The sequence below is a fragment of the Anoplophora glabripennis genome, unplaced genomic scaffold (genome assembly GCF_000390285.2).
Source record: "Anoplophora glabripennis isolate ALB-LARVAE unplaced genomic scaffold, Agla_2.0 scaffold362, whole genome shotgun sequence".
In the NCBI taxonomy this organism is placed as follows: Eukaryota; Metazoa; Arthropoda; class Insecta; order Coleoptera; family Cerambycidae; genus Anoplophora; species Anoplophora glabripennis.
In genome coordinates this window covers 174,692-187,455 of record NW_019416455.1, presented here as the reverse complement: position 1 = coordinate 187,455, position 12,764 = coordinate 174,692, and the positions used below count along the sequence as shown (strand labels likewise).

General features: G+C 33.8%; 1 protein-coding gene across 3 annotated transcripts in view; it reads left to right on the top strand.

Annotated features, from left to right (window-relative positions):
- The window catches only part of LOC108909116 (anoctamin-10), a 37,211-nt gene extending 28,777 nt beyond the window's left edge, over positions 1-8,434 (top strand). For all 3 annotated transcript variants that reach the window (XM_018713351.1, XM_018713350.1, XM_018713349.1), the window contains one exon: positions 8,144-8,434. In XM_018713351.1, coding sequence (XP_018568867.1) covers positions 8,144-8,212 — 69 coding nt within the window. In that variant the 3' untranslated portion in view covers positions 8,213-8,434. The remainder of the gene's footprint in view (positions 1-8,143) is intronic.
- Positions 8,435-12,764: the final 4,330 nt, after the last annotated feature.

Here is a 12,764-nt window from a genome sequence, read left to right as displayed (position 1 = left end):
TAGTCCGGTCAAATTAGTCATAAAAATAGTGGTCAAATAACGAAAATTCCGACAGAGCTAAATTTTGGTGGAGAGCTTGGGTACACCATTAGAAATAAAGTGTCAAAAGTCCCCATCGATCCCATGTGTGCTAAAAAAGTTATTCGGGGTTAAAGGTCAAAATTTGATGTATTTCGTTTTTTTTTCGAAAACGGTAAGTTTTATCAAAAAACTAGCCCTGACCTTAAAATTATCTACAAAAATAGTCCTTATACTTTTTTTTCTAAGAGTCACCATTCCTGAGATATCGCGATTCTAAAAGTTGAAGGAGTCACGTTCTACATGATATGCACATATATGCCACGTATATACATAGTCTAGTCAGGCACTTAATACAAATAAAAAATGTCTATTTGTGTCTCTTATATGTATAAACTATACTATTCTAAGAATATACACTCAAAAGAAACTCAGTCCCTTAGTCAATAATACACGAAACAAGAAACAAGTACAACTACCTTGTCTTCCTCCAACATCGGCTTTTGCTAATCAACACTTGTATCGAGTATACTACCAAGTCCAGACCAAGTCCAAACATTGCTAGGCAATCAACTGAACCCAGAAGACTGGGGTTGGAATTTAACAAATAATACTTTGGAACCGATTCAATCTTTACTCCCACCTAAACACTATTTTTTGCAATTGCAAAAAAGAAGTTGTAGTGTTAAATGTGGCTGTAGAAGAGTAGGGTTACTGTGTTCTCCAGCGTGTACTAATTGCCAAAGCCAGTCTNAAAAAATACCATATAAACCACGGTAGAGAAGAGAGCCATTATAGTTTCGGTACCTAAAAATATTAACATTTTTATTTATTTTTTATTACACGCATTTAATAAAACAGCAGAAACGATTATTTTAAAATATAAATTAGTTTTATTCACAGTTGGCAATAAAAAACTAGAAAACGCTAGAACATGTATTTAATATTCTAGGCTTCCTTCGCACTGACATAAAAAAATGATGATTAATATGTCGCAGTCATTCAAAAGTAATGTTTTTACGGAATCCTAGTTTGGTCAAATTAGTCATAAAAATAGTGGTCAAATAACGAAAATTCCGACAGAACTAAATTTTGGTGGAGAGCTTGGGTACACCATTAGAAATAGAGTGTCAAAAGTCCCCATCGATCCCATGTGTGCTAAAAAAGTTATTCGGGGTTAAAGGTCAAAATTTGAGGTTTTTCGTTTTTTTTTTCGAAAACGGTAAGTTTTATCAAAAAAGTAGCCCTGACCTTAAAATTATCTACAAAAATAGTCCTTATACTTTTTTTTCTAAGAGTCACCATTCCTGAGATATCGCGATTCTAAAAGTTGCACATATATGCCACGTATATACATAGTCAGGCACTTAATACATGTAAAAAAATACCTATTTGTGTCTCTTATATGTATAAACTATACTATTCTGAGAATATACACTCAAAAGAAACTCAGTCCCTTAGTCAATAATACACGAAAAAAGAAACAAGTACAACTACCTTGTCTTCCTCCAACATAGGCTTCTGCTAATCAACACTTGTATCGAGTATACTATCAAGTTCAGACATGGCTAGGCAATCAACTGTACCCAGAAGACTGGGGTTGCAAATTAACAGATAATACTTTGGAACCGATTCAATCTTTACTCCCACCTAAACACTATTTTTTGCAATTGCAAAAAAGGTTGTAGTGCTAAATGTAGCTGTAGAAGAGTAGGGTTACTGTGTTCTCCAGCGTGTACTAATTGCCAAAGCCAGTTTTGCTCAAATGTCCAATTGAATACAACAGACGAAGATTCATGTGATTTCGATGAAGAGACAGCTGATTCATCTTCATTTGAACAATTTATGAACATCCAACAAGAAGAAGAGGAAGGAAGAAGAAATCGAAGAAGACATGACTGTTGAAGTCGACTTTGAAGAGTATGAATCAGATTAAAATATCAAAAGGAATCAGAACTACAGTTAAAGTCAATAACCAATATCAATATCAATAATTATCATGCAGTTAAAAGAGTATTGTCCCTGCAAATTCTGTCATAACTGTTCGTGGAGTAGGCCTACCGGGGAAACCACGTTAAAAAAAACGGGCCAAAGTACACTACCTCACAAGTGGTGTGGAAATGAGTGCATATCATGTAGAACGTGACCCCTTCAGCTATTAGAATCGCGATATCTCAGGAATGGTGATTCTTAGAAAAAAAAAGTATAAGGACCATCTTTGTAGATAATTTTAAGATCTATAATTTTTGTCAAGGCTACTTTTTTGATAAAACTTACCGTTTTCGAAAAAAAATCCAAAAAACCTCAAATTTTGGCATTTGACCCCGAATAACTTTTTTAGCACACATGGGATCGATGGGGACTTTTGACACTTTATTTCTAATTTAGCTGTCGGAATTTTCGTTGTTTGAAATGTCTATTTTGACCGGACTACCCTTTCTATAGCAGTTTCGTTCTCTGCCACTCCATAAGTTTCATAGAGTTGGTTTAAAAACGCAACATCAGGCAACACTGGCAAGCGGGCGAATACAATCGTGCTCGGGAACTGTCAGTGGCGGCGTAGATATGAATTTAACTACAGTGAAAAAAATGAATTATAACAACTTTTTTTAAACAAGAATTAAACTTAAAGTTACACTTTAAGTAATACTGGATGGGTGACGAAGCCTACAGCAGACCACCCGGTACAGCCAATATCTGCATCGACAAATAATGAATGTACGATATTATCGATCCCGTCTGCAGTTTCATCGAGGCTGACGTTCCATCCCGACAAAAAGGCACGCAAGACTTGTTGCTCGCTTCGCCCCCTCCTCTCCCCCCCTTCCTCCGTCGCTGCCGCGTACTCGCAGATGGAGATCAATGTGGCACATTTTCAGGTTCACACGTAAGGCGGATGTTCGGCTTGCAGCAATAAAAGTTGGACGGCCGAATTTATGGCTGTTAAAATGCAGTCATGTACCTTAATATTCGGGAATTTATTACGCTAGGAACGTAGTTAGCTGTCCTTTTTCCGTAACTCGAGAGGAGTTTTAGGAAGTGAAATGTCATGGATTTATTCGAGGAATTGGCGAAGTTTTCCTCATGAATTTGTCACGGCGGGGCTTTAAATGAGAGGCGGCAAGTTTATGTTTTTCAAACAACGACAAAATATGAACTTCGTTGGGATAGTGAGGAACAATGCAAATGGTTTGGAAACTTGATGATTTATTGAGAAACTAGTCAGTGTGGATTGAAGTGTATAAGCGTAGATGAGACTCCAACTTTCCTTGTTTTTTTTTTAAGGAAGAAATCATTCGACAGTGGTGCGCTTAGAAACATTCGAAGGGAGGACGATTTCATTCATACATTCAACTTTACCAGGTGACAGAAGTCCAAATTCTTTTTGGAATACACAATTCGACTGATTTTAAAAATTATAATTTTTTTGAAAACGATTTTTAGGAAAATCGCTGAAGGATTCATTTATTAAACCCTGTGTAGTTTTAATCAACACTATTTAAAACCTCCAATATATGTGTCACATTACTATATTTATTTGTTGAATACATTAGTCCGGTCAAAATAGACATTGCAAATAACGAAAATTCCGACAGAGCTAAATTTTGGTGGAGACCTTGGGTACACCATTAGAAATATAGTGTCAAAAGTCCCCATCGATACCATGTGTACTAAAAAAGTTATTCGGGGTCAAAGGTCAAAATTTGAGGTTTTTTGGATTTTTTTCCGAAAACGGTAAGTTTTATCAAAAAAGTAGTCCTGACAAAAATTATAGATCTACAAAATTATCTACAAAAATGGTTCTTATACTTTTTTTTCTAAGAATCGCCATTCCTGAGATATTGCTATTTTAAAAGTTGAAGGAGTCACATTCTACATGATATGCACACATTTCCACACCACATGTGAGGTAGTGTACTTTGGCGCGTGCCTTTTTGTCGGGATGGAACGTCAGCCTCGATGAAACTGCAGACGGGATCGATAATATCGTACATTCATTATTTGTCGATGCAGATATTGGCTGTACGGGGTGGTCCACTGTAGGCTTCGTCACCCATCCAGGATTACTTAAAGTGTAATTTTGAGTATAATTTTTTGTTTAAAAAAGTTAAGTTATAATTCGTTTTTTTTAACTGTATTTAAATTCATATCTACGCCGCCACTGGCAATTCCCGAGCACGATTGTATTCGCCCGCTTGCCAGTGTTGCCTGATGTTGCGTTTTTAAACCAATTCTATGAAACTTATGGAGTGGCAGAGAACGAAACTGCTATAGAAAGGGTAGTCCGGTCAAAATAGACATTTCAAACAACGAAAATTCCGACAGAGCTAAATTTTGGTGGAGACCTTGGGTACACCATTAGAAGTAAAGTGTCAAAAGTCCTCACCGACCCCATGTGTGCTAAAAATGTTATTTGGGGTCAAAGGTCAAAATTTGAGGTTTTTTGGATTTTTTTTCGAAAACGGTAAGTTTTATCAAAAAAGTAGCCCTGACAAAATTATAGATCTTAAAATTATCTACAAAAATGGTCCTTATACTTTTTTTCTAATAATCGCCATTCCTGAGATATCGCGATTCTAATAGTTGAAGGAGTCACGTTTTACATGATATGCACACATTTCCACACTACCTGTGAGGTAGTGTACTTTGGCGCTTTTTTTTAACGTGGTTTCCCCGGTAGGTCTACTTCACAAACTGTTATGACGGAATTTTTAGGGACAATACTCTTTTAACTGCATGATTATTATTGATATTGATATAGGTTATTGACTTTAACTGTAGTTCTGATTTCTTTTTATATTTTAATCTGATTCATACTCTTCAAACTCGACTTCAACAGTCATGTCTTCTTCGATTTCTTCTTCTTCCTCTTCTTCTTGCCGGATGTTCATAAATTGCTCAAATGAAGATGAATCAGCTGTCTCGTCATCGAAATCACATGAATCTTCGTCTGTTGTATTCAATTGGACATTTGAGCAAAACTGGCTTTGGCAATTAGTACACGCTGGAGAACACAGTAACCCTGCTCTTCTACAGCCACATTTAGCACTACAACCTTTTTTGCAATTGCAAAAAATAGTGTTTAGGAGTTTTTCCGGGGCAGGTGGGAGTAAAGTTTGAATCAGATCCAAAATATTATCTGTTAATTTCCAACCCGTCTTCTAGGTTCAGCTGATTGCCTAGCCATGTCTGAACTTGATAGTATACTCGATACAAGTGTTGATTAGCAGAAGCCGATGTTGGAGGAAGACAAGATAGTACTTGTTTCTTGTTTCGTGTATTTTTTACAAAAGTTAAATATCTATATTTATCTATGCAATCAATTTTTTTTTGGAGCTCCATAAACAGCAAGGAGAAAGCGAATTCCTTTTGTGATTGTTGTTTGAGGTGAAGAATATCTTAATAAAATCTTTTTTTTCAAATAATTTTAATACTGATGTATTGAACATTGCTGATGTAATATCGCAGCCGGTTATCGCATGTAAAAATAAGATATGGTTTTGGCATTTTGGATAAGCAGATAAACTTTTTGAAGAATATATAACCCGAATAACATTTTTAGCACACATGGGATCGATGGGGACTTTTGACACTTTATTTCTAATGGTGTACCCAAGGTCTCCACCAAAATTTAACCCTGTCGGAATTTTCGTTATTTAACACATTGTCAAATCAGAGAGAAAATCGTCAAATCCTTTGATTTGACGATTTCTTTAAACAGAAAAGTTTTGGATTGTTGATTTTGAAGGACGTCGCTTGGCACCGTTTTTTACCCAGTCAAAATTTTTACTTTAAAACAGTTTTTTAATGCTCTTAGATAGAAAGAATTGAAATACCGTTGGGAATAATACAAATAAACAACTTAACCATAAAACGATATTAGTCGATTCTGAAGAAATTGTTTGAAATTATTTCCACGAACGATACTAAGAAGCATTACTCCAGGAATTTGTCTAATTTAATCACCTACAATAAAAATAATCTGTTGAAGATCGGTGGTACTGACAACGGCCTTCGATACTTTCCACTCTTTTCATACTTATCCAAACGAAAAAATTTAGGGGATTCATATCGAACCTTTCGCGCTTCCCAAAGTCCATTGCGTCATATCCACCTATGTAGAGAAAATCACAAACAGTTGATCAGTTGATTAATTTGGGCGACACAGAGACGGTTTAAGTTTCGTGTAATAGTTCTTGACTAGTTTGCTGGAACACATGACACTTTATATAACACCTTGCTTAATAAAAATTGTTTATATTTACCTCTTCTGCTAGGCTTTGGCAAGTATGCATATTATTTCAGAACAACACACGTAAATATAGTTTACAAGTTCAGTCAAAAACAAATTTGGTAAATACTGTTAAAAATGGTTGCTTTTTATGTTTAAAACAGTGTATAAATTTGAGTGAGGATGATATTTTTACAGAGGCTTCCTTTGACCTTGTATCAATAGTTTATTTTTCAAATTCAGTCGCAAAAACTTTTTTTTACGTTTTTTTCGTAAATTTCTTACCCCGCCGCTGAACAAGCTAGTGTAACTGTGTAACTTCAAATTAGAGCGAACTTTAGTCGCAGAGCATGCACAATTGGTAACTGGGCTGTACATTGTTATCAAATAGTATCTTAAATGTTGAACCAATCTGGCAAACATTTTCTTATTCGGTACTTATACAGGGTGTTTCTAAAATAGGGTTCCAAACTTCTGCTGCGTTTATAACTCATTAAAATAAGCCAAAAAGTTCCTATTAACATGTGCCCTAAAACGCACCCTTAGGAAGTTATATGCCCTTAAAAGGGCTCAAACAAAACTGTTTTTTTTTCTGTTATTGACAAAACGGTCGCAAATAAATAGAAAAAAATTTATGGGTCTTACATAACTTTTTACGTTAAATAACATGGGCTACTCCGTTTTTCGACATGCAAATCATATGCGTCCCATTTAGGTTGGTGAAGGGGGTTTTCGGCCCGTAATTTTTTTTATTTCAATTTTTTTACAATTTTCTCTACAGATTTATAAAATCTTAACAATTTTACGTAAAAAATATTATCTTTGTCCAAATCGATATTTCCAATGGTTTTCGAGTAAATTGAGTTTGAAAATTACTCTGCTCTTTAAGTTATTAGGCCAAAAATTACAAAAATCTGTTTACCATGGCAAATAAAAGACTGACGTTGCCACAACGCTTAACAATTTATGTTATTGATAAACTGTCAATTGAGCTTTGCAGTGTTTAATTAGTAAAAGTGGTGAGTGCAAAATTTAAGTATTGAAAAAAACCAGTTTTGTTTGAGCCCTTTTAAGGGCATATAACTTCCTAAGGATGCGTTTTAGGGCACGTGTTAATAGGAACTTTTTGGCTTATTTTAATGAGTTATAAACGCGGCAGAAGTTTGGAACCCTATTTTAGAAACACCCTGTATAAGTCTACGTCTATCTGATATCGTTTTCTTTACTCGTGACAAAAAGTAGGCTCTAACCATATCAACTCTTTCTTGAGTCGTATACATACTTTTTCATAATGTACAAAAACTCGAAATTCAAACAAAATTTCACTGTCCCGAAAACATAAGAGTAGTAATTTGCATTGAAATTGAAAGACGAATCCGAAAATATCATTACCGTAAAACAGTGGCGTACTACTTTATTTAGAAAAATATGCCACCGATACCCAGTATCTCCACCACTGGAGCATCCAAATTTTAGGAAAAGGCCTCAGATTTTGGACAATGTTTTCATAAATACATGTGTCTAATTTCAAATTATTTCACTTACTGATTTTTAAAATATTTAAAAAAATTTAAAATATTGTTTGAAGTTTAACTCCCTATATCTTTTTAATAAAGCGTCCTAGATAAAATATTATAAGAAATACTCCTCTTAAAATTCACCAAAGAATACGAGGTTTCATTTTTGGTCGCCGTTTGTGAATCACTCTGTACACTATTACGATTTTGATAGCTTTTGCATAAAATGGAAGACCACAGTAATATAATATTTTTTTACAAATCGTTTTTTCCTTACAGGTAAAATTTGTCCAGTGTAATTCATTGCGCAGCAAAAAACTTCAACTATTGATTGATTACTGTGTTAGATCTTAGTAAAAAATCTTTATTTTTTTAGAGGGCGCAAAAGAACAGGCGATTGCTAACGAGGAAGTTCAAGACGGTCCATGGTCGTCACGCCCATTGACTCTCCCAGTACCGTAGTCTAACCTGCGGCAGCTATAATCGAATTTTTGTCCTGTGTACAATGGCCTTTCAGCGGCTCCTTACTCCCAGGAGGTTGCGTGACTGTATCTTCCTGCGGGATAACGCGTGTTCATAAAGGGCACACCTGTGGAGCCTCTGGGTGTGTAGTTGCTAACGTGTTGTGTGTAATTTTGTACAGTTTTTACAATAAAGTAGCATAGAAACATCAAGGGAGATTTATTTATGATATCAGTGGTTGCGTTCCGGAAAATTAATGGGAAAAGAAGAGAGGCAATAAATAAAAAAATATATTTATTCTGAACAGTAATTTAACTAAGGATCAGATTGTAAGAGAAATAAATTTAGTTATAAAAGTGGTAAAAACAAAAAGCAAATCTCGAAAATTGAAATAAAAATTGGTCAATTGGTCAATAAATTTCAAATACATTTACGGTGAACACAGCCTATAATTTTTGTATACGAAGTGTTTTCGAAAGTGATATTTCAATTTTAATGATGCCAAAACAATTTAAAAGAGTTTAAAAAAATCTCTTTCGTAAAAAATTTATAAGAACAGAGAAACATTTATTTGCATTTTTGAAGTGTTTGATGTAAGCTTGTTGTGGGCATTTTCGTAGTGTTTTAACAATCTTTTAAAATTTTCTAATGAGTGACAAACATTTTTGGGAAAATGGTACGCTAGTACAATGACAATCAACTTTAGGATACAATTTCAATTTTTGTTTTAAAAATTCTGCACAAGCAACTCGGGTGTTTGCGCAGGATCATTCTAGAAGAATATATCTCAAACCCTGAGGATTTGAAAAAATTCTGAATATTATCGAAAAACAACCACTGAACACTGAAAAAAAAGTATTTGGATCAAATGAGCAACCAGTTTTAAATGGAATTATTTGCGGTAAATGTTATTTTATTCTAATTAAATGTATATACGTACTTTCGTCAAACTATGCGAAATATTTGCTGTAATCTATAATTTTTCTTAGAATTTATATTATTTGTAAATATATATAATTTAATTCAAATCTTTTATAGTTTTGAAATTTGTTATCTCGGACTTTAGCTGCAATATATCTTACAGTTCATCATAAACTGTAAACATATTTGTTTTAAAACTACCAGTTCCTTAAAATATATAGGTACATATATTTGAAATTTAGTATTAATGTAGGAATTATTCAAGACAAATGTAGCATATTATAATCAAACTTATGTTTTCTTGGAAGAAAATTGTAGCAGGTCACAGAATGGCGTAGCTAGGAAGTAGTACGATAGATGGAGCCATTTACGCTCTGTGTATACACACCTCATTGAGGGTAACAACACTAAAGCAGCTGGATCGTTCTAACATAATGATGAGGACAATCAATAAGTCCCAAACCGACCTATGTCTGGTTGGTTAAACTTACGAACGATCCTAGCTGTGGCACTAGGTATTACTGGAGTTATGTCAGGTTTTTAAAAGATGACTTAATGTAGGGATTGCCACGTGAAATTTTGAATACGATGTGGTTCAAGCATGACCGGGTACTTGCCCACTGTGTAGCAGTTCCAAAAGACATATTAAACCAACAGTTTACAGATAGGTGGATCGGAAGAGGTGGAGCGATGAACTGGCCACCTCGGTGCCCAGATCTCATCCTCTTAATTATTTTCTTGTGGGGATATGTGAAAGACAAGGTTTGTTAACCAAACACCAAATACAGAAAATGATATGAAGCAGAGAATTCAAGACTGTTTTAACAGTATCACACCTGATGTGCTAATAAGAGTTAAACCATCATTTGAAGAAAGAATTAAAAAATGCATAGAAGTGAATGCACTAAACTTTGAACATTTGTTTTGATTTTTTTTGTTGGTCTTTTAAAAATAACGTATGTACGTACTTGGAACCTCATGCTCAAGATTTGATTTTGTTTCTTTTGTAGTTACGATTTATTGTACATTTACTAATTTGTAAATATTAATATTGGTAATTATTGTTAAACAATAATTAAATAATAACTAAATAATTAATTAAATAGTTAACATTTGTAAATACATAATTGTAACTGAGCAGATATTTTATTGGGCGCCAGAAAAGTTAAAAATAAAAGAAAATTTAATTTAAAAGTTCATTTACATGAAAACTATCAAAAGTAACCCCACACAATATGGTATTGTTGGAAAGGTAATTAATTCTATCTGCTTTTCATAATTAGCTAATAAAAAAAGGTCATTCCATTTAAAATTTTTTTATAATTTTTGCATTTGCAAAGCTCGATCACTCTGTATAACTCAAGAATAATGACAACACTTCGGTGGTTTCTAAGAAACTGCAAAACTATCAATGATTGTTTATGTCGCAGATTCGTTAAAACTACATCATACTGAGTGTTTACAAATAGCTGCATCGGACTATTTTCGGATTTATGAGCCTCTACTAGGAAAACGGCCCATCGAAACGCACATAAACCCTGTATTATTTGCTGCAAAGAGCTATCCAAACATGCAAAAATATACAGGGTGTTCTATTCTATTTAAAAAATGCACACACTAGTGGCGGACCCTGTATGAATATTAAATTAATGTGATAGGTTCAGGGATAACAATTTTTAATAAATATACTGCGCTACATCTACCATACATTACCTATAATATTTGCTTTGCAGTTGCTGCGGAAGCGGAAATAAAGAACAATACCCACAGGGAAACAGAAATAGCAATCTGAACTTGGTTACGGCGACATAATAAGAAGCACAGAAGGATAATAAATAATACTTAACAAAAACAATTCTATATATATTTCGTATCAGAGCGTTTGCTTATATTACCAAATAGGTATTTACTCTTTTTCTTGGAATAAGTATATCTTTTGTATATTTATACTTTTTCTGAAATATGTTTTCAAAGCAATTTATTAAAAACTTTTAAACCTAAATAAAATGGTGAATCACAAGATATTTTGTATTTACAAAAAGGAATGTGAAATTTCTTTTTTGCCTTTTATTATGAATGGTTTAATTTAATTTAAAAGTAGACTTATTTATAAAAACGTATACGGACAATTCGAAGATAAATAAAGACAAACGTTAAATTTTATTAAATAAATAATTAAAATTTTTAAAAATTTGTTTTCATGAGTGGTCACAAGGTATTTCAGCCATGTGTCTTGAAATACGTTTTTGTGAAACAAAAACGTCTGATGCAAGGGAGGAATTTCCCCAAAAAACAACACCATATCTCAATCTGGAACTCACATACGCTTGATAAACAGTTATTACTTGAGTCTTTTTCAGGATTGACATAGAGATGGTTGGACCTATACCACGTACCCACTGACTTTAATAAAACATCAGTTTTTGTTTCTAGAGAATTGTTTATGTTATCAGATACTAACAAGGATGTGTCATCGGCATACATGACAAAAGAGGTGTCAGAAACTACGTTGCCAAATTCGTTGGTATACAGTAAAAATAGAATTGGGCCTAGTATGGATCCCTGAGGAACACCTATACCGACCACCAGAGATTCAGAATTTATATTCAATGAAATATTCTCGTCCGTGTAAGTCAGACTAAAATATTGTTTACGTTTTTCCAAAAAAGATGCGACCCACTCGTTTACTACTACCCGTGCACCATACGAGGATAGTTTTGAAAGCAACTTGTTATGATTAACGCAATCGAATGTTCTACTGATATCACAGAATATGCCAATAGGACACTCTCCTGCTTCAATATATTCAATAATTTTATAATAGAATGATAATAAGGCAGTACTTGTAGACTTATTAAACTGCAAACTATGTTGATGTTCTTAAAAAATGTTAATTTTTTCAATAAATTTCAAAAATCGCTGCATATAACAATATTCAAAAAACAAGGTTTCTTCTCGATATTGTTCAGGACCACACCTCACGATTGTTGGATAATGGAGAAGACGAGTATTTTACAAATTCTAAATTGCGAACTTTTATTTAGACATAAATATACAGTGTGGTAAAAAAGTTCTGCATAAAATTCATATTTTCGTTAAACAATTTTTTTTTCGAAAAACGGTGAGACCCGTCGATTTTTATTTGATCCAGGGCACTTTGTTATGTGGAAAAATTTTTTTTCGATAATCCACTTACGGCAGCGATGACAATTTTTTTTTAAATGACAACGCATATTTTTTTCGTTCGAAATTGATGACAGTGATAATTATCTAAACAACGGTGTGAAAATTTCGATGTCTTACATAACAATTTTTTTTAGAAAAATGCACCTTAAGTTCTTATAAGTGATAATTGTCTACTTACACTATTAATGGCTCCGAAAAGGACAAAGTTGACAAAATTACATTTCAAACGAGTAAAATTACACTAATGTTTGTGTAAGTCTAGCGAAATTGTTCGAATTGCCCACCCTGTACCATTTGGCATTGTCCTAAGCGTGTGTAAACGCCGTCTACACTTCGTTCAAGCATTCCCGGGTCGATTTGATTTATTTCAAAACGAATACGGTTTTTAAGTTCTTCCAAATCACCTGGTCTGTTTGTGTACACACGCG